This window comes from Gopherus flavomarginatus, chromosome 4 (assembly GCF_025201925.1).
Source record: "Gopherus flavomarginatus isolate rGopFla2 chromosome 4, rGopFla2.mat.asm, whole genome shotgun sequence".
In the NCBI taxonomy this organism is placed as follows: Eukaryota; Metazoa; Chordata; order Testudines; family Testudinidae; genus Gopherus; species Gopherus flavomarginatus.
This window is the reverse complement of record NC_066620.1, coordinates 91,078,977-91,102,446: the sequence shown is the minus strand read 5'-3', so window position 1 is coordinate 91,102,446 and position 23,470 is coordinate 91,078,977. Positions and strand designations below refer to the sequence as shown.

Below are 23,470 nucleotides of genomic sequence, written 5' to 3'. Positions count from 1 at the left end.
GAAAGATGAAATTTGGGCATAAGAGGAAGGATTTCCGATAAATGCTCTATAAAAGGTGTAATAAATCACCATTAGACAGGCAATACACCCATCTATCTGTTCCTATCTACTCTTCATCGCCTCCACCCCCATCTACGTATTGATGCTACCCATCCACGACGGCTAGTAACTATTAATAGGCCGTAGTATTATTTCTTTTCAAAACAGTAAGTGAAAAGGGATTTAATCTCCCTCATATTTCATTTTAGTTAAAGCATTTAGTATATATAGTGTTAAACCAGAAAGCATACAATAGCTTCCTCTATCAGAGGTGTGGAAAACGCCCAAAGTGCTGCTGCACTACACAGAGTGAGCTTATAACAACGTATTATCATAAATATCTCTCTTAAAGAACTGTGATATTTTGTAACTTTGTAATCTTGAACTGATTTAACATTTACTTGTTGTTTCATTGATTTTAATAAAAAGGTCTTTATGACTATATCTGTCTCAGTGTAAACTCCTGTCATTATACCCCAAAGTTCCTTTTATAAACTCTGTGAAGCCTGATTCAGGACGAACTTTATCTTCTGCTTAAATATACTGGCGAGCCAAACCCATACTGATTAATATCCAATTATTATTATTAATATTACTAATCAATTAAAAATTAATCAATCAAATAAAATTAAATTAAGTGGATAAATTACACCAATCCTACTAACCCACCCCAAATCAGGCTACACCTGTTTTGGGTAATAAAACGGAGGGAACAAAATAGAGTAAAAGTCTTTCCCTGAGAGTTGAGAACCATTACCGTTTGCTTTCAAGGATGTTCCAGTATCCAAGGTAAACACAATTAGGTGGTATTTTCAAATGCGTGTTAGTGTCCTTAAGACCAAAGTGTCTTATTTGTAATTGTACCAGCCTATCAGACAAACTTGTAAGTAGACCATTTCACAGGCTAATTAGGACAGGGGCACAGGGAATGTGTGCGCAGGAGGGGGGTAAACAGGACACAAGAAGCCCTTTACACTCTTTCAGGGAACAGTGTAGGAGGCAGCAGAATCCTGGTGCTTGCACTTCCTGAGCACATTGTGAAGGGAGTGTTAGCACTGCCAGCAATTCTAGGCAACCCAATGCCCATGTTCCCTTTGACATCTGCTACAGACCGCTGGTTTGTGTGAAAAAGCACAGTGAACACTTTAAACAGATGTAGTGGCTGCCACCTCAGAGATCCTACTCCAGAGAACTTGGGGGCAATCTACTTGCCTCTTTTCTCAGCAGGAAACTGCTGCACGTACATAGCATCACCAAACAACTCCAACATACCTTTATGGAAAAGTCCTGTAGAATTTAATAAAGATAAAATCAATAAGGTTATACAGAAATTACTCTGAAAACCTATGGAATTTTATTAGGCGTGACAACTATTTAACAATCTTATAAAATTCAAGAGCAGAGATATAATTTCCTATTCAATTCTGTAAGATGGTTAAAACACTTACAGAAAGATATCTTGTTCTGTTAAATTATATAGGACTTTTCTCCATTAGTGAGATGCCTCTTTGGAAGCCAGTGTGACAGCTGTATTATGCACAAAGCAGAATACTGCAGACGGACTAATTCAGAACTTTCTTTTGAATTAATCAAATATGCAGTCATTTTTTAAAAAGGCATATTCATTTCACCATATTCAAATGCAATTTTCAAGTACAGAAAGGGCTATCCATACTAAAATCAAGAGAGTGGGAAGCATTTATGACTAATTTACTAAAGCCAGTTTTAAAATTGCAATGACGAGGCTGTTTTCCTGTTCCTTCAACATTAAAAATAAAAAGCACAAACATCTCCCATGATATGAAGTAATTGCTTGTTGGGTCTCACTTTGTAAACCTAGATTCCAAAGTATTTGAAACAAGGAGACTTTCTTCTCTGTTGTGTATAAATTCATGCATTAAAATTGGACAACGGTAGTTATTGGAAATCTCATACCAAAAAGTTGCTCTATGACTATCAACTTTGCATGTCAAGATTGCCACAGTGAGCTTTTATAGCAACTATAAACTGTACAAATAAGGATTCATAATGGAATCCCCAGCTTAAGAAAGCAATTGCCTTCACTTTTCTCTTGATACTGATTTTGTAAGTCCTTAAATGGGGTCACAGCACACGTTACCGGTGGATTTGATACAGTCTTGCACGACCTTCTCATAAACTAACTAGGGAAATATGAACTATATGGAGCTATACCATAAGGTGGGTGCAAAACTGGTTGGAAAACCGTTCCCAGAGAGTAGTTATCAGTGGTTCACAGTCATGCTGGAAGGGCATAATGAGTGTGGTCCTGCAGGGATCAGTTCTGTTCAATATCTTCATCAATGATTTAGATAATGGCATATAGCAGGAGTGGGCGAACTACGGCCTGTGGGCTGGATCTGGTTCATCAGGGCTTTGGATCCACCCCATGGGATTGCCATCCCTGGAAGAATGGAGCTTCAGGGGAGGTACCCGCAGGTACCCACAAGTGAGGACAGCATGCAGAGCCCTCTGCCTCCCCCACCCCAAGGGGCCGCAGGAACATGGTGCCAGCCGCCTCCGGGAGTGATGCGGGGCCAGGTCAGGCAGGGAGCCTGTCTTAGCTCCGCTGCGTGCCACTGCCACCCTGGAGCTGCTCAAAGTAAGCGGCACCAGGCTGGAGCCTGCATCCCGCACCCCTTCTGTACCCCTCACTCTAACTCCCTGCTGCACCCCTCCTGTACCCCTACCCCCTGCCCTGAGCCCCCTGCTGCACCCCAACCCCCTGCCCTGAGCCCCCAACCCCCTGTCCTGAGCCTCCTGCCACAGCCCGCACCCTTGAGCGCCCCAAGCCCCTAACCTGAGCCACCCCCCACACTCTGACCCTCCACCTGCACCCCAGCCCCCTGCTCTGAGCCCCCTTGTATATGGCAGACCCCTCCTGTGCCCCAACCCCTTGCCCTGAGCCCCTTCCTGCACACTGCACCCCTCCCACACCCCAACCGCCTGCCCCAGCTCTACATTCATGACCCTGCATGAGATTTCCCCACCCAGATGTGGCCCATAGGCCAAAAAGTTTGCTCATCCCTGGCATACAGAGTACACTTATAAAGTTTGCAGATGATACCAAGATGGAGGGGTGGCAAGTGCTTTGGAAGATAGAATTAAAATTCAAAATGATCTGGACAAACTGGAGAAATGGTCCGAAGTAAATAGGATGAAATTCAATAAGGACAAATGCAAAGTACTCCACATAGGAAGGAACGATCAGTTGCACACATACAAAATGGGAAATGACTGCCTAGGAAGGAGTACTGCAGAAAGGGATCTGGGGGTCATAGTGGACCACAAGCTAAATATGAATCAATGGTGTAACGCTGTTGCAAAAAAAGCGAACATCCTTCTGGAATGTATTAGCAGGAGTGTTGTAGGCAAGACACGAGAAGTAATTCTTCTGCTCTACTCTGCTTTGATTAGGCCTCAGCTGGGGTATTGTGTCCAGTTCTGGGCACCACATTTCAGGAATATGTGGACAAATTGGAGAGAAACAGAGAAGAGTGACAAAAATGATTAAAGGTCTAGAAAACATGACCTATGAGGGAAGATTGAAAAAATTGGGTTTGCTTAATCTGGAAAAGAGAAAACTGAAAGGGGACATAACAGTTTTCAAGTGTGTAAAAGGTTGTTACGAGGGGGACGAAGAAAATTTGTTTCTCTTAACCTCTGAGGATAGGACAAGAAGCAAAGGGTTTAAATTGCAGCCAGGGAGGTTTAGGATGGACATTGGGAAAAACTGCCTAACTGTCAGAGTGGTTAAGTTCTGGAATAAATTGCTTAGGGAGGTTGTGGAATCTCCATCATTGGAGATTTCTAAGAGCAGGATGGACAATCATCTGTCAGGAATGGTCTAGGTAATATAGTCCTGCCATGAATGCAGGGGACTAGACTAGATGACCTCTCTAGGTCCTTTCCAGTTCTATGATTACACTGGGTACCAGGATTCCTAGGTTCTTGATTACACTGGGTACCTAAGAACACTGGGTGCCCGGATTCCTAGGCTCTTATACAACAGCACATCTCCTCTCCCCAGATACATACATATATACAGACCCACACACAATGATGTCAGTAGTCTCAGGCAACAAAACTTCTCAATTATTCCTTCAAAAAGCACGATGCTATGACGCTCAAACAAAGATTGGCTTAATATTAAGGTAGTCATCCTGACTGTTGAGATTACTGACTGGATTCAAGAACCTTTACAAATATTTCCAAAGCTAGCTAAAAAAGCCTAAGGCCAACATTTCAAAATTGTCCACTATTTTTGGTTGCCAAACTTGATAGAGTATAGCTATCCATATCTCAAGCTGGATACCTGAAAAACTGAGCCACCAAAAATTAGAGGCCACTTTTGAAAATGTGGGTGTAAATATTTAACTGCATCATTCATCTAAATTTAGAAACTTGTATCATTTTGCATTTATATATGCTATACAGAACAGAAGTGCAAAACACAGGAAGTTTTATCTGTGCAACAAAAATAACTGCAATTAAACCACCAAGGGGGGATACTTTCAAACATACAATTGGTAATGAGATACCCACCTCGCACTGATAGTCAATGGTAGTTAGATACCTCACTGCCATCTGTGCCTTTGAAAACGTAACCTCCTTAAAACCATAAAACTTAGGGTAGGACAAAAATGTTAAAAGTCCAGTACACAGGAACAAGAATCCCCAATTAATGTTAGTTACAATTTTTTTTACAAAAGACATCTACTGCATTACTATTAAGTGACAGAAGTACAATATGGACCTAACCTATGGGCTTAAATTGCAGCAAGGGAGGTTTAGGTTGGACGTTAGAAAAAACTTCCTAACTGTCAGGGTGGTTAAGTACTGAAATAAATTGCCTAGGGAGGTGACAGAATCTCCATCATTGGAGATTTTTAAAAGCAGGTTAGAGAAACATCTGTCAGGGATGGTCTAGGTAATACTTAGTCCTGCCTTGAGTGAAGGGGACTGGACTAGATGACATCTTGAGGTCCCTTCCAGGTCTATGATTCTATGATAAGTGAACAGAAAATCTCACAGATTTTGACAGGCTTTGGATCAGGCCCTATACGAGCAGATGAACACCATGCCACTGTGGGGCAATTGTAATCACATTTCAGTGACAAATGTAATCAATGTGTATTTTTTATGCACCTGGTATTTATTTTTTTCAGTGGTAGAATTAATTATAAGGGAACACATTACCTTTTTTTGTCTAAAAAGCTATGAAAGACAGCAAAGATCAGTTTGCATACAGTCTCCATGTCAGCTGCTCAGGAGGTCATAACGTTGTAAGGTATCTCTCCTCATCTTGTGCCCCCCCATGCAGAAGATGGGCATAATCTGAAATCTTGAGCTGTAAGGTTAAAGCTGCTACTAGTTTCTGCAAAGAGCAAGTGGAGGAGGTAGGGCTATTGTTCAGTTCTCACAGAGTGCAGCCAGAAGCAGAGCTAGTCATCCATCCACGGGCTGCACTCTCAGACGTGAAGGCTAAACTTCCTGCGAGCTCAGTGGAGGTCTGCATCACCCCCAAACTGGAACAATGATTAAATACCAGACCTGGGCAGAAAAAAACTGAAGATGGTATTGACAGTAGGTGGGCAATGTGTGGTGAAGCATATGCCCACGGAAGAAAAGCAGTAAGTCTTTTGCAAGAAATACCTATGTTACAAAACTCTCCTGGAACAGGACTGATTTCCGAATCACAAAATGGGTTATCTTTATTTGACCAAATATTTATTAAAGGAGTCAACTAGAACCCAAAAGTTAGATTCATTTCTTCCTTTGAAAGGGCTGTTCTATGACATTTAATTCATACCTTTGAATGGGACACTGTCGACTGGTCTACTTTTAAAAAATGAGCTAAAAGTACTTTCAGGTAGTACACTGGCCCCCTGTCAGTTTGTGCACCTTTACAATCATGCTTCCTTGCTGTTTTGTAAGTCATTTTCTCTTCTCTTTTGCTGCATGAAAGACCCACACAAACAGCAGCAGGGGAAACTGAATAATGGACTATGCAGGAATAAACCATGAGAGCTGACTAATGTGAAAGATTAAACTAAAACAACGGAGAAAAATGTTTTGCCTCTCTAATCAGTTTCATTTATAAGAGTTGGAGGTGTTTCTTGTACCAACAGTAGGCATACATTTTTTCAGACAAAAGTGTGATTTTTAACTCAGTGGTCTGCCTTTAAAGTGCAACTACATTTTCTTGCATGCAATTTTATCAAGTAACTAAATCTTATATGATGGTATCTGGCTAGAATTGCCAAGATAAACATTTTTGCTTAACTTAATGCATTCTAAAAACCATAGCAAAATAGTGATTATGCAACTAACAACATTGGATTAAACTCATTCCTGTTATAATTGTTGTAGCCAATTAATTTATACCACAAATTAATTTGGCTACCTCATTTTAAATGTGTGTGATCTATTTCTTTATGTTAATCAATGCCCGAGTTTGAAATTTAGGTTACTTCATTTTCAGGCTACAGTTGACAACAACAGAGAAACTGATGAAGTTTAGAAACCAGAAACTTAACACGATAAAAAGAGTAAGTCACATTTAGAGGAAATCAAAGTTACATTTTCTCTCTTTAAAGAGAACATCTTTGGATAAATGCCTGGACTTGTGCTTGGCCATGCTGTGGGGTAAACTGTATAAGAACGCAGTCTTGCAGCTTCATAACAACATAAGAATGGCCATACTGAGTCAGATCAACATCCACCTAGCCCAGTATCCTGTCTTCCGACAGTGGCCAATGCTTCAGAGGGAATGAACAGAACAGGGCAATTACTGAGTGACCCATGTCCTGTCATCCACTCCCAGCTTCTGGCTGTCAGAGGTTTAGGGACTACTAGAGCATGGGGTGGCATCCCTGACCCTCTTGGCTAATAGCCATTGATGGGCCTATCCTCCATCAACTTATCTAATTCTTTTTTTGGACCCAGTTACATTTTTGGCCTTCAGAACACCCCCAAGCAACAAGTTCCACAAGTGTGGACTGTGCATTGTGCGAAAAAGTACAGTCTTTTGTTTGTTTTCAACCTCTGCCTTTTATTAATGAAGTTGCTAGACTTTAGAAAAGGAATATGATTATAAAGCAAGGCCCTTGGAAGCTCAGTGCAAAAAATTATTTTGCTCGTCACTAAATTCATCAACATTGCATCTACAGAAACAAAAATGTAAAACTAATATTCAGCACTTAACTATCATTTCCTGCTAAATGATGTACAAAATAAGATTACAGTATATTTGGGGAAGTGGAAAATGTACATTTAGTTAACTGTACAGAAAAGCAGCATCTAAATCCAGAATACTTACATTATTGCAATCTCCCAGGAAATATAGTGCAAATCCATCAGCTTTTGTAGCTGCCAAAGCAATAATAAAAGAAGTAATTGTACTCAGAGGAAGAATATAACTTTTGCATGTTCTCCAAAGTGAAACCATAGACTCATTCCACTTAGGACAATCAGCTAAACTTCTGAATGTGAAACACCTTTGCTGTATCCCCTGAAACTGCACAGAAAACCTGCAACGTTAGTGGCATATGATAATACTATCTGTCCCCCCCCCCAATTTAATATATTTGAGACATAACTGGAAGCTGCAACCTGATAAACTTACCTAGTCTTTACTTCATTTCTACTGAATATTACATTGCATGAATACATATTACAGCATAAGAATTAAGTAAAAATACACATCCACAATGCAATCATATAGAACATAGATAACTTTTCTTCTGTTGATGGAAAATGTGCTGTTTCCCATTTACAGAGCGTAAATATCTCTGTCCTTGCCTTAAGATACATAAGCATGGCAAAACAATGAATAAGCCTCAGATGTTGCCACTAAGTGTGTATGACGGGATTGTTTCTAGTTTCTATGATATGCGGAGGCCTATGTTTTCCATAGCTGTTCTGTATTAAATACATTAAGTCACTCCAGGGAATAAATATCTGCTGGCAATTCCTGCAAGACTCAGGTGGTGCTGTGAGGCATAAGGTCAAAGGCTAAGTGTTTAAACATGAAATAGTGCAATAATCCCTTAGAAATAAACCATCAGAGGTATCTTATTGCTAAAACGAAAACACTCTTGGAAACAGAAGAACACATCAAGCCTGTGCTTTTACATTCAGCATTACAAAATAGGCTTAACACTTTGGGCACAAGTAGACTCCTCTGTCCATCAGTAATGGTATCCTGTAAATACACAGGTCTGAATGATTTCCTAATTTTTATGAACAAATAAAACACTCCAGGCAGTGCATTTCAGGGAAATGATTACATATTGGGGGCTGTTAAAGTCAGTTGGCCTTCTATGCATGTCTGACAGAACCAAAACCCCACTGTCTGATTGCTTAATTATTTACATAGATATGAATGACATCATTGATAGTCAGTGAGAAGCTCATTTGTATTTGAGTTCCTAAGTCATTTCTAGAGAAAATATTATGTGTCTATTGGACATTATAGAAAATAAGTGCATTGTAAGTTATGGAAAGAAAATGTACTCTCTAGTCTACTAGGAGTATGGAAGGATGTGCTGCCTCTGTCTCTCCTCCAGCCTCTCATTTGCTCTCTAACATAAACCAGTACTGACCAGCTGGGTTGAAGTTGAATCAGAACCCTCAGGAGTTCTCAAACTTCATTGCACCACGACCCGCTTCCGACAACCAAAATTACTACATTACCCCTGGAGAGGGGGCCAAAGCCTGCCTGAGCCCCACTGACCATGGGGAGGGGGCGCAAAGCCCGACTTGGCTCCAGACCCCAGTAAGTCTAACGCCAGCCCCGACAACCCCATAAAAACAGGGTCCCCACTCACTTTGGGGTCCCCACCCACAGTTTGAAACCGCTGCATTGAAGTGACAGTAAACAAATACAGCCCATTTGAAACACAATACATATAAAACAGAAGAACCAGTTTCATGTTACAAAGCATCAGAGTAGTAGGGATTGTGGGAAAGGTTATAAAACAACTATTTGAAAAGTATGTGAGGTAAACAAGCCTGAACAGTTGCTTTCAATGCAAATCTGTCTGTACTCATGTTGGGTAAAATTTGGGGTCAGGGCAGGTGATGAAAGCTTTACATCTTTACAGGAAACGTGTTTCACTTTTATTCTTGGACAATATCCTTTTTCACAAAGTGGCACCTATATCACATCAAAAAGTGCTGTAACTCTATAGAGTTTTAATTTATCTTCAAGGAAAACACACACCCAAATCACCTCACTTTTGATAAAAGAGCAATCAAGATTTGCAATAATATTGCTGATAGTTAATTCTATGACTTTTCAAATCAATCAGGCAGGCAACACCAAAACTAGAATAATCTAACCCTAACCTTAACCCATCAGGTGGTTTGCCTTGCAGTTGGCCCTGATCCTGCAACTGGATTCATAGCTGGGTGGACCCTTGCCCCAAGTTGGAGTTCCACTGACATTAGTGGGACTCCAAACCAGTGAAAGGGCTACATGGTGTGGATGCAGTTGCAGGATGGTGTACCAAGCATGTGCAGGTATTCTGTAATAACTATATTTATTTAATAGCATAAGTAATGCACAGAGTACCAGGACAAGGCTTCAAATAAAGGACATCAAATATTTTCCTTACCTATTTTAATGATGCTGCTCAGTTCATATAAGAGAAGTTGGTTGTCTCCTCCTGTATCCAACCGTTGTTCTATGTAGCTGTTCAGTTCATAAACCACTCCTTGCATATTTGTATCCTGATACTATTGAACCAAAGAGGAAAAACCCAGTTTAGAACAAACATTCTACAACTTGAAAAAAGTGTTCTCAACATACGTATATAAAATACAGAGAGGATGTAATGTATCTAATCAATCCTCAATTGTCAGCCCTAACCCAATTGCCTGAATATTCACACCATGTGATATGAATTAGCATTTCATGCTGTAGCCAGCTAGTCAATTGTTCAAAATGTATTGATCAATTATTAATTGGCTACACGTGGCCAGAGTCACGATCATATCTCAAGAAACTGATGTGACAGTTAATAGGCAGATACCCTTCATATGCCTCCCTTTAACTCTTTCCTCCATTATAAACAAGGCTGCTATTTTTGCCTCCACCTTTTGACTTCATTACCTACTTCTCTAGTACTCCAACTGATGTGTGTCTGTTTTCCCCTCACAGCCTCATATATATATCTACACTTTGGAGACTCAACCGTGTCCTAGAATCCTCTCCATCAGATGTCACAGTGCGTCAGAGCTTCCTGGCAACTGATATTGAGGTTACTGGAGTGCACTGGAACCCCAACACGTTGGTTCACGAGCCATCATTTTTGCAGTAGGGAGCATCAGAGTTTTGAGGAGCTAACACAAGCAACTCAGACCTTGAAATACTGCATCGGCTGGCACAAAGTGTTCTATGATGTATATGAGTTATACAAAAGTTACAGAAATAGTAGAAATGCTAGCTGCTGTGGCTTAGTAGGCATTCATTGCAAATAAAAATGAAAGACAGAACTAGGAGGGAAAAGAGTTTAACTTCAATTATTAGGACATTGAAGTGGAGGCAATTGGGAAGCTGGCTGCTGTGAAGAGTTGCTGGTATGAAAAAATAGGAGTTCCTACAAATAATTCAGATAACCTCCAACCCTCCCTACAATGCTGTGGGGAAAAGGAGGTGCAGTCTCAAACCTCATTCCCAAAAGCCTCAACTGCATCCTGGTTGCCAAAAACCTCAAGAGACAGGTATCCATTTCCTGGGTGGAAGTGCAATTGTACAGGGAATGCTCCTGTGTAGCATGATACCATGGCAAATACAGCATCATAAAAGGCAGTACATGACAGTGAGCACAGGTTCAGGACCATAACCAAAACTGGTGAGGTAGTTACTGGACAGAGGAGAAGAAGCCCAGAGTATAGTTATCATAAACCTAGTCCCAGATTTGGACCTTAGCGTCCAAAATATGGGGGTTAGCATGAAAACCTCCAAGCTTAGTTACCAGCTTGGACCTGGTAAAGCTGCCACCATCCAAAAAATTAGAGTGTTTTGGGGCACTCTGGTCCCCCCAAACCTTCCCTGGGGACCCCAAGACCCAAATCCCTTGAGTCTCACAACAAAGGGAAATAAACCTTTTCCCTTCCCCCCTCCAGGTGTTCCTGGAGAGATGCACAGAAGCAAACTCCATGAATCTAAACAGAGGGATTCCACCCTCCCCATTTCCAGCCTTGGAACACAGAAGTACCGAGAGCTAATCTCTCTTCCCCCCTTACCCAGAGGGAATGCAAAGTCAGGCTACTAAATCTAACACACACAGATTTCCCCCTGACTTTTTCCTCCCACCTATTCCCTGGTGAGCACAGACTTAATTCCCTGGAGTTCCCCCCTAAAGAAAAACTCCAACAGGTCTTAAAAAAGAAAGCTTTATAAGAAGAAAGAAAAATACATAAAAATGGTCTCTCTGTATTAAGGTGACAAATACAGGGTCAATTGCTTAAAAGGAATATGAATAAACAGCCTTATTCAAAAAGAATACAATTCAAAACACTCCAGCAACTATAGACATGTAAATACAAAAAAACATATAAATCACTATCTGATCTTTTGTACTTACAACTGGGAAACAGAAGATTAGAAAGGCAGGAGACAGAAAAAATCACTTCTCATAGCCGAGAGAGTACAGGCAGAAGACAAAGAACTCAGACACAAACTTCCCTCCACCCAGATCTGAAAAAGTCTAGTTTCCTGATTGGTCCTCTGGTCAGGTGTTTCAGGTACTTCTTTCCAGGTGTAAGAGACATTAACCCTTAGCTATCTGTTTATGACACGCCCCCCAAATTGCAGGCAGTGGGGAAGCTCACTGGCAGCGATTTCCTTCTAGAACTTTAAAATAAACAGATAAATACAACACATGCACCTTTACATATACCACTAAGTATATAACTAACAGACTTCTACATTTGAAGAACAATTTTTAACTACTGGATTCTGGGAAACTCTCATGGGAGAGTGCATCAGCTACTTTGTTAGAAGCTCCTGAGATGTGCTGAATTTCAAAATCAAAATCTTGGAGAGCTAAACTCCAACGAAGAAGTTTCTTGTTGTTCCCCTTGGCAGTATGAAGCCACTTTAGTGCAGCATGGTCAGTTTGTAGCTGGAACCGCCGTCCCCAAACATATGGGCGTAGCTTTTCCAGAGCGTACACAATGGCATAGCATTCCTTTTCACTGACTGACCAGTGACTTTCCCTCTCAGACAGTTTCTTGCTGAGAAACACGACAGGATGGAAGTTGTGATCCGTTGCTTCCTGCATGAGAACTGCTCCGATATCACGCTCAGATGCATCCGTGGTTACTAGGAATGGCTTGTCAAAGTCCGGGGCCCTGAGCACAGGGTCAGACATGAGCGATGCCTTAAGTTGGGTAAAGGCCTTTTGACACTCATCAGTCCACTTAACTGCATTTGGCTGGGTCTTTTTGGTCAGGTCGGTCAGTGGGGCAGCGATTTGGCTGTAGTGTGGTATAAATCGCCTGTAGTACCCGGCCAAGCCTAAGAAGGATTGGACCTGTTTCTTTGACCTCGGGACAGGCCACTTTTGGACAGCATCCACCTTGGCCTGTAGGGGGTTTATGGTTCCTCGACCCACCTGGTGCCCCAGGTAAGTCACTCTGTTTTGGCCTATTTGACACTTCTTGACCTTAACAGTTAGTCCGGCCTGCCTGATGCGCTCAAAGACCTTTTCCAGGTGTAGTAGGTGTTCGGGCCAGGAGTCTGAAAAAATGGCCACATCATCGAGGTAGGCAACTGCATATTCTCCCAGTCCTGCTAGTAGACCATTTACCAGCCTCTGGAAGGTGGTGGGTGCATTTTGAAGCCCGAAAGGAAGGACATTAAATTCATACACCCCCGCATGGGTGACGAATGCTGACCTCTCCTTGGCAGGTTCATCTAGCGGTACTTGCCAGTACCCCTTGGTTAAGTCTATTGTAGAGATGAAGTGGGCACGTCCCAACTTCGCCAATAGCTCATCGGTGCGTGGCATTGGATAGTTGTCCGCACGAGTTACCGCATTTAGCTTACGGTAGTCCACGCAAAAGCGTATTTCCCCATCTGGTTTGGGTACCAGAACCACTGGAGATGCCCATGCACTGGTAGATGAGCAGATTATACCCATCTATAGCATGTTCTGGATCTCCCGTTCTATAGCAGTTTGGGCATGAGAAGACACCCGGTAGGGTGGGGTTCTAATGGGGTGAGCATTACCTGTGTCAATGGAGTGGTATGCCCGTTCAGTCCGTTCTGGGGTGGCTGAGAACAATGGGGCGAAGCTAGTGCACAGCTCCTTGATTTGTCGCCGCTGCAGACGCTCCAGGGTGGTTGAGAGGTTCACCTCTTCTATGCCACCGTCTTTTTTCCCGTCATAGTATACATCGTCAGGCCACTCAGCATCATCTCCCTGGACTGTAAACTGACAAACCTGTAAGTCTCTGGAATAGAAAGGCTTGAGAGAATTAACACGGTACACTCTGGGCTTTAGTGAGGAATTGGGAAATGCTATGAGGTAGTTCACAGTTCCCAGGCGCTCTTGGACCGTGAATGGCCCTTCCCATGATGCTTCCATCTTATGGGCCTGTTGCGCCTTCAAGACCATAACCTGGTCTCCTACCTTGAAGGAACGTTCTTTGGCATGTTTGTCATACCAGGCCTTTTGCTCTTCCTGAGTATCCTTTAGGTTCTCTTTAGCAAGGGCTAAGGAGTGTCGGAGGGTGCTTTGTAGGTTGCTTACAAAGTCCAGAATGTTAGTTCCTGGAGAAGGCGTAAACCCCTTCCATTGCTGCTTCACCAACTGTAATGGCCCCTTAACCTCGTGAACATACACAAGTTCAAACGGTGAAAACCCTAAACTGGGATGTGGTACAGCCCTGCAGGCAAACAGCAACTGCTGCAACACTAGGTCCCAATTATTGGAGTATTCGTTGACGCTTTTACGTATCATGGCCCCCAAAGTTCCATTAAACCTTTCCACCAGGCCATTGGTTTGATGGTGGTACGGGGTGGCAACCAAGTGGTTCACCCCATGAGTTTCCCACAGTTTTTGCATGGTCCCTGCCAGGAAATTAGATCCTGAATCTGTAAGGATGTCGGAGGGCCAACCTACCCTGGCAAAAATGTCTGTTAGGGCCAGGCACACAGTGTTAGCCCTGGTGTTGCCTAGAGCTACTGCTTCCGGCCATCGGGTAGCATAGTCCACGAAAGTCAGTACGTACTGCTTTCCTCTGGGCGTCTTTTTTGGGAAAGGACCCAGAATATCCACAGCTACTCGCTGAAATGGGACCTCAATTATGGGGAGTGTCTGGAGAGGGGCCTTGACCTGGTCTTGGGGTTTTCCCACTCTTTGGCATACCTCACAAGACCGGACATACTTGGCAACGTCCTTGCCCATCCCCTCCCAGTGGAAGGACTTCCCCAACCGGTCCTTGGTTCTGTTCACCCCAGCATGGCCACTGGGATGATCATGGGCTAAGCTTAAGAGCTTCCCCCGGTACTTAGTTGGAACCACCAACTGTTTTTGCGGCTGCCATTCTTCCCGGTGTCCACCAGAAAGAATCTCCTTGTATAAAAGTCCTTGGTCTATAACAAACCGGGATCGATTAGAAGAACTGAGAGGCGGTGGGGTGCTTCGTTCCGCCGCCCAAGCTTTCTGAAGGCTGTCATCTGCTTCCTGCTCAGTCTGGAACTGTTCCCTTGAGGCTGGGGTCACCAGTTCTTCCTCAGACTGGGGACTTGGGCTTGGTCCCTCTGGAAGCGATGTAGGTGATGGGGTTGTTTCCGGTGCTGGTGAACCGCTCTCTGCTGGTGCACCTGAGGGTATTTCAGGCTCTGGCTGAGCCTTTTGGGTATGGCTGTCTGTTGCTTCTGCCAGTTCTGGCTCGCTGGCGCCCACTGGCGTTGAGTTTGAAGATGTGGTTGCACTTGCTGGTGCTGGTTGCTGTTCCAGTTCCGGGCCTGGGACTGGAGGTGCTGTGGCTGTTTCAGTGGTTGGCATGGTATCCGGGTCCACTACCTCTGTCTGGGTCTCTGGTAACACAGACGGGGCGTCAGTGGACGGCTCAGGAACAGGAATGGGTCTGGAAGCTTGCCTGGTTTGGCTACGTGTAACCATTCCCACTCTCTTGGCCTGCTTCACCTGGTTGGCCAAGTCTTCCCTCAGTAGCATGGGGATAGGATAATTGTCATAGACTGAAAAAGTCCACATTCCTGACCAGCCTTTGTACTGGACAGGCAGTTCAGCTGTAGGCAAGTCTACAGCTTGTGACATGAAGGGGTAAATTGTCACTTGGGCCTTTGGGTTGATGAATTTGGGGTCTACGAAGGATTGGTGGATAGCTGACACCTCTGCCCCCGTGTCTCTCCACGCAGTAACCTTCTTTCCGCCCACTCTCAACGTTTCCCTTCGCTCCAAGGATATTTGAGAGGCATCTGGGCCTGGGGATCTTGTGAGTGATGGTGGTGTAATGAACTGCACTCGGATGGCGTTCTTTGGACAGTTGGCCTTGATATGTCCCAGTTCATTACACTTAAAGCATCTTCTATCTGATGGGTCACTGGGTCAAGGTGAGTTAATGGAGACTGGTGAGGTGGAAGAATAGGGCGTCTGTGGTTTTACTTGGGTTTTATGTGGGGTCTTTGGCTGTCCTCGGTTGTAGGGTTTATGGTCGGTATGCCCTCTGGGGTATTCGTTCCCCTTGACAGTAGCTTTCTTGCTTTCTGCCACTTCCATCCATCTGGCTCCAATCTCCCCCGCCTCAGCAAGATTTTTGGGTTTTCCATCTTGTACGTACCGTGTTATGTCCTCAGGAACACCATCCAAGAACTGCTCCATTTGTATGAGGAGGTGCAGTTCTTCCAAGGTTTTAACATTGTGTCCTGATATCCAGGCCTCATAATTTTTCCCAATGTAGTAGGCGTGTTTGGGAAATGACACATCTGGTTTCCACTTTTGGGTTCTGAAACGCTGATGGGCATGATCCGGGGTTATCCCCATTCTGTATCTGGCCTTGGATTGAAAAAGTTTATAGTCGTTCATGTTCTCCTTAGGCATTTCAGCTGCCACCTCTGCTAAAGGTCCACTGAGCTGTGGCCTCAATTCTACCATGTACTGGTCTTCAGAGATGCGGTACCCAAGACAGGCTCTTTCAAAATTTTCCAAGAAGGCCTCGGTGTCATCACCTGCCTTGTAGGTGGGAAATTTCCTGTGCTGTGGAACAATCATTGGCGCAGGGTTGTTAGGGTTGGCTGTGTTTTGCTTAGCCTTTTCTAATTCCATGGCCTGTCGGTGGGCTTCCCTCTGGAGTTCCCACTCTTTCTCTTTTATTTCCAGCTGTTTTTGGTGGTCTGCATCTTTGGTACTTACAACTGGGAAACAGAAGATTAGAAAGGCAGGAGACAGAAAAAATCACTTCTCATAGCCGAGAGAGTACAGGCAGAAGACAAAGAACTCAGATACAAACTTCCCTCCACCTAGATCTGAAAAAGTCTGGTTTCCTGATTGGTCCTCTGGTCAGGTGTTTCAGGTACTTCTTTCCAGGTGTAAGAGACATTAACCCTTAGCTATCTGTTTATGACAATAGTAAATTATGTAACTGGGCCAAAAATAAAACAAAAAGCAGAAAGTAGTAGGTGAAATGTGCAAAAATGAATGCTGTGTGAAAAAGCCACTAGGTCGCATTTTCCTGTCAGCTCACACTATAAACCAAAATATGATTAGGTCAGACCTGTTCTAGTATTAAGGATTATGCCATAACAAGATTCTGAGCATCACAACCTGTCATTTTACATGAATAAATAGAGCTGCATTTGTATGCTGGTCTAGAGCCTTTCCATAAGAACATAAGAATGGCTCTATTGGGTCAGACCAAAGGTCCATCTAGCCCAGTATCCTGTCTTCTGACAGTGGCCAGTGCCAGGTGCTCCAGAGGGAATTAACAGAACAGGTAATCATCAAGTGATCCATCCCCTGTTGCTCATTCCCAGCTTGGCTAGGGACACCATTCCTGCCCATGCTGGCTAATAACCACTGATGGGTCTATCTGCCATGAAATTATCTAGTTCTTTTTTTAACCCTGTTATTGTCTTGACTTTCATAACATCCACTGGCAAGGAGTTCCACAGGCTGACTGTGCGTTGTGTGAAAAAATACTTTATTTTCTTTGTTTTAAACTTGCTGTCTATTTATTTCATTTGATTACCCCTAGTTCTTGTGTTATAAGTAGTAAACAACACTTCCTTATCTACTTTCTCTACATCAGTCATGATTTTATAGATCTCAATCATATCTCCCCTTAGCCATCTTTTTTCCAAGCTGAGAAGTCCCAGTCTTATTAATCTCTCCTTATATGGAAGCCATTCCATATCCCTAATCATTCTTTTTGCCCTTTTCTGAACCTTTTCCAATTCCAATATATCTTTTTTTGAGATGGAGTGACCACACCTGCACACAGTATTCAATATGTGGGCATACCATGGATTTATATAGAGGCAACATGATATTTTCTGTACTATTATCATCCCTTTCTTAATTATTCCCAGCATTCTGTTTGCTTTTTTGATTGCCGCTACACATTGAGTAGATGTTTTCAGAGAACTATCCACAATGACTTCAAGATCTCTTTCTTGAGTGGTAACAGCTAATTTAGACCCCAACATTTTATAAGTGTAGTTGGGATTATGCTTTCCAATGTGCATTACTTTCAACATTAAATTTCATCTGCCATTTTGTTGCCCAGTCATCCAGTTTTGAGAGATGCTTTTGTAGCTCTTTGCAGTCTGCCTGGGTCTTAGCTATCTTTAGTAATTTTGTATCATCTGCAAATTTTGCTAACTCACTGTTTACCCCTTTTTCCAGATCATTTATGAATATGTTGAATAGGACTGATCCCAGAACAGACCCCTGGGGGACACTACTATTTATCTCTCTCCATTCTGAAAACTGATCATTTATATCTACTCTTGGTTTTGTATCTTTTAACCAGTTACCAGTCCATGAGAGAACCTTCCCTGTTATCTCGTGGCAGCTTACTCTGCATAAGAGCTTTTGGTGAGGGACCTTGTCAAAGGCTTTCTGAAAATCTAAGTACATTATATCCACTGGATCCCCTTGGGCCATATGCCTGTTGATCCCCTCAAAGAATTCTAGTAGATTGGTGAGACATGATTTCCTTTTACTAAAACCATGTTGATTCTTCCTCAACAAACTATATTCATCTGCTTCTTTTGGGTATGTAGGCACATTTGACTAACCACACTTATTGATGGATTCAACACACAGCTTACACCAGGCATCGCAGTATATGGTGTGCTGTGGTTTCTGTTATTGCTTTCTTGCATAGATTTCTACTATTTGTATAACTCCCTCCATACTTTCTGCCACGAATACAGAACATATGACCCTATACATCTGTGAGTCATTTGGTTTCCTCGTTTCAAAACAAGTAAATGCTTGCTAAGTGAATAGCATTAATTCCCAATAGCCTTATTTAAATTGAACTTTTGTAATCAGTGGAACATAATACTGACCAAAAATGCTGATGGGAGAACTACTCATTGTTTGACCCATAACTTCTTCTTAAGAACCTTAATACCGTGTCCATCTATTGCTCCAATAGACGTAGAACTGGATGATACCTGGCAGCTCTGAATATGTTCAGGCTAAGGCATAACAAATTGTTTCTAAATGATATAATTTTTTAATTATTATTACAGACATTCCTGTGGCAAATATTAGGTGAGAGTGTATGTTTGTGTTTACATTGTGGAAGAGTGTAGTGGTTACCTAAAAGAACATCTACTAACATTTTTTTAAAGGTGCACACAGTGCAAGTAAGGTGCTTGGCAAGCTTCATCCACATACTGGACCTGGTTCTCCACTGCCTTGCCCCCTGTGTAGTCATTTACATCTTTGCAAAGGGAGTACAATCAGAATGATAGTATTCGACATATAACTTAGCACTCACTTTGCACAGGCACAAGTAACTACCCAAAGAGCAAGACAATGAAGAGTGAGGTCTGGTGTTGCCAGCACACTTGAGCCCAGATCTGCAAACTCATGTTGCCACAGTATGGGTTTCTCTAAAACCAGGACTGTAAATCATGAAAAATTGCACAGTGGATTTGTTATGTGGAAAAATGTCCTCAAAGGACTTGGTGGTGACCAAATTCATTTTCACCTGTGACCTAGAGTAATCAGGATTTGAAGCTAAATCTTCAAAGGTTAAGGTTTGCATTTTAACCCACTCCATCATCTACATCAGTCTATCAGCATAACATTATAAGCCTTTACTCAACTTTCACATAACTAAGAACTATGTGTATATTGTAATTATGCAATTAACTATGTGAATAAACTATGTCACCTTTGTAACGTGTTAGCAAATATAAATCTAAGCAGACTGAAGTTCCTGCACACATTTATGCAACTGTAAAAATGCTAGCTGCATAACAAGAGTATTAATTTGTAACATGGCAGATTTCCATCCTGAGATTATCTGGATTTGACAACTGGCAAGATGAGCAGAATTGGTTTAGAATCATAATCAAGTCATTTTATAAGAGGTTGATGAGGTCTAAGACAAGCGGAAAATAAAAAGCTAAATCAATCACTATGATGCTGGACCTGTACTGGATTCATATTATAACACAGACTAGCACATATTTTACACAGATTTGGCAAAATAAAATCTAAACAGATCCCAGCTGATGAAAGGAATACCTCAAACAATTCAACCTTCAACAGGAAAAAAAAAAGGGCATTCAAACATGGTTATTTGCCATCACATAACTATGAAACAATATTTAAAACTGTAACAGGACTCCTAAAGTTTAAAAATGATCAACAATACTCAAATCTAACTAACCCATTTCTCACCACTCAACACTTTATGTATCAAACTGATGACCCTACCAATATTTTGTGGCTTTTAATTGGGAAATCTCAATGTCACTGTACTTAAAATAGATTAATGCTACCTTATCTAAGTAATTCTATCAGTGCCAGTGATAAAATTGCATCCTACTCACGTTAATTCTGTTAGTCACCTAAATCATAGTACCGTAAAATGGGATAACAATTTAAAGGACAAATCACTTTGTAAACACCCATGACTAAAGAACTTCTTGCAGAGATTTTTCAGAAATACTTCTAGCACTTTATCTTTAGAATATACAAGTAATGCGCAACAGCTGACAGCAAATCAACAGTGAAAAATAAGTGGAAGAATACTGCTAGATTTTCTATCTAAATAAAAGGACGCACACTTTTTTTATAAAGCTACATAAAAATTACAATGATAGCTTAGTCCATGCAGAGATAGTGTGACTTCAGAAAGAGTCAGATGGATGTGAGTCATTCAATATTAAGAATTAAGTAATCAAAAAGTAAAGTGTATGTAACATTAAATGAACTATGAATAAGTATGAAGAACTAAAGTGACAGATTAATCTGCATGCCTTGCTGCTTATAAGGTAACTGTGCCAGGAACATTCCTCCTCTTACTATTGGGGAGGGGTAGAGGGGACTCAACAAAAAACGACTGATACAATCTGCTGTAAAAGAAGGGCTGCGGTAATAGGGATCAATGTCAGTAAATACAAAGTTAAAAATCAGAAGAAGACATGTGCCTATCTTAGTGTTTTCTATAGCTTCTTACAGTGTTTGCAGTGTTCCTGTGGTAAAACAGTTAATTACTATAGTATCAGTTTTGCTGTTGTTAATTATTATTAATCTTTTCTGCCCTCAAATCAGTGATTTCCAGCCTGTGAGGTACAGCCCTGTCCTTTTATGTGAACTCAATTATTCAGCAGAATTCACTTTGCAGTGTAGGAAATTACCTTTAGGAATTATAAAAAAAACCTAGGACTGTAGCTTCTCTTTGATGTGGGAGAAGGGCATCATGGGAATATAGAGGATTGGAACTCAGAAACCTCTCTGGATGAGATGAAGAGAGGTGAGGAAGCCACAAAATGTGACAGAAGAAGGGGAGGAAGAAGGAAAGATCACAAAGGATGCAGGGAAGGAAAGTGCACGAGGCCTGACATGTGAAGGGGTGCACTGAGAGAGACTAGCGAGGGGTCAAAAGTGCAGTTAGCCCTATAGCTGTGATGATATTCTCCAGAGAAAAATCCTGGACTGACCCTGGAATAAATTATCCACTCCTGCTAGATGAAGTACACATTCTGCTAGAGTGTAGGTAATATGACAGTGTGTCTTGCCTATAACAACGTATCTTGCCCTGCCATCAAGACAAATACTTTTACGAAACATATAAAGGAGAGAATCTTTCAGTACTGCTGGGTCTCTGACAAGGAATCTGATATTCTAGATATTTGGTCAACCCCTCGAAGAAGTCCAGCCTCCTTAGAATGAGCACCAAAAAGTCATCTCTCACTTTATGTCATCAATACTTGGGCTGGCTCCTCAAGTTTCATATTTTGTTCTTTACAACTGGCAATTAACTTTCTTTTCCAGGAAGAACTGAATATGCGCCTCATCTAGTTTAGCAATGGTTAAACAGTTAATGTCAGGACAGCCACTGTCTTGCAGAGGTCTCTCGCAGTGTATTCTAACATAAGATTTCCAAAATGGCTGGCAGAAATCTACTGATAGAATTCACTGACTCATCATTTTGGGCTGAAGCTCAGCAGTGTCAGAGACACTGGGGGGGCGGAAGAGGGAAGAGGGCCTCCCTCAAGTAAGTACAGCAGAACTTCAGAGTTATGAACTAAGCAGTCAACCACACACCCGATTTAGAACCAGTAGTATACAATCAGGCAGCAGCAGCACACACACACATATGCAAATACAGTGCAGTACTGTGTTAAATGTAAACTACTAAAAAATAAAGGGAAAGCAGCATCTGTAGTCTGCATAATAAAATTTCAAAGCTGTATTAAGTCAATGTTTCGTTGTAAATCTTTAAAAGAACAAGCATAACATTTTCTTCAGAGAGTTACGAACATTTCAGAGTTATGAACAACCTCCATTTCTGAGGCGTTCGTAACTCGGAGGGTCTACTGTAACCTATCCAGGCCACTCTGGAATGTGAATAGATTGTAGGGTCAAATCTACATGATAGTGAAGAGAATGAGGAATTTAGAGTGAACCCTGAAACCTCTAGGTCCAATCTCCATCAGTTTGTGAGGGTCAGAATCAAAGCCTGAAGAAACCTGATCTCATTTCAGAAGGAGCCTGTTTTGTGGGCCAGATAGTTTAGGCAGGTCTCTATAGGGGGCCTCTGATTCGCAGAGTCTCGAGGCCTAGTGGCTGGAGTCAATAGTGGTTCCCTGGGTAGGCAGACCTAGTGGCTGGGGTCTCTGAGGAGGCCTAGTTGTCAGAGTCCATGAAGAGTCCCTGAGCGGCAAGATAGGCAGGCTTAGCAGCTAAGGTCAATGAGGCATTCCTGGGCTTCAAAGGAGGCAGGCCTAACAGCCAGAGTCAATGAGGAGTCCCAGGCTGCAGGGTAGGCAGGCCTAGTGGCCAGAGCCAATGGAGCATCCCTAATTTACAGGGTAGTGGACCAACCTCTGGGGGAGGGTGGCAGCCTAGGGTAGGGGGATCCGGACCGTCTCTACTCCATTGGGTCCCTGCCCAGCATTCTAGTAGTGGCAGAGGGTTCCACAACTGAGGTCAGCAGGGATCCAACTGCAACAATCTGCCTGTGTCCAGGACTATGGCTAGTCCCCCTCGGGCTACTTCCTACCATAATTCTGGTGGCAATAGTTGGGGTGTCTTCTGGTTGCTTGGCTGGGGCTGTTCCCGGTGTCTACAACCCCTCCTGAGTATCAGCGGGCATCTGGGCATGGGCCGGGGCCTCAGCACTTTGGGCTTCTGTGGAGTGCGTTGGTAGCTGCTCCCCAGCAAGAGTCTGTATACTATATCCTTCCCCTCTGGTAGTCAGCCCCAACTGAACTGCACCTGGAGCATGTCCAGTAGGGCCATGGCTTCCTCAGCTACCAAGGAAGAGTCCAGTGTGGGGTAAGTACACCCTGTCACAATCTCACAGAAAGCCATAACCAAAGTTCCTTTAAAGACCACGCATACTGTAATTATGCGATGTTTGTTCATACTAAAATGCATTACAAAACATCATGTCAATGTTTTCCCTGCTAGCATCTGCTAATCCACAAACCATCATCATGATGATCTCCAGCCAGCACAAGTTCATTACTTTAACAACAAGATCCTTAGCACTGAAACAGAGAACCATCAGTGGACAAACCAAGCCACCATTTTAAAGGGCTAGAATAATATTCTGTCTGGATGCAAATAAAAACAGTGATCCTCAATGTAGTCAGGACTGAGGAACGCTGATGGTGTTACATAGGGAAGTTTGCAATGCCACTGATGTACTATATCTGTTTTGTAGATAATTAAAAGAT

General features: G+C 42.4%; 1 protein-coding gene across 5 annotated transcripts in view; it reads right to left on the bottom strand.

Annotated features, from left to right (window-relative positions):
* Window positions 1–23,470, bottom strand: part of PDE10A (phosphodiesterase 10A) — a 601,549-nt gene that overhangs the window by 93,413 nt on the left and 484,666 nt on the right. For all 5 annotated transcript variants that reach the window (XM_050949040.1, XM_050949037.1, XM_050949038.1 and 2 more), the window contains exons 4-5: window positions 9,678–9,798; window positions 7,379–7,428 (exon numbers count right to left, since the gene is read on the bottom strand). In XM_050949040.1, coding sequence (XP_050804997.1) covers window positions 7,379–7,428; window positions 9,678–9,798 — 171 coding nt within the window. The remainder of the gene's footprint in view (window positions 1–7,378; window positions 7,429–9,677; window positions 9,799–23,470) is intronic.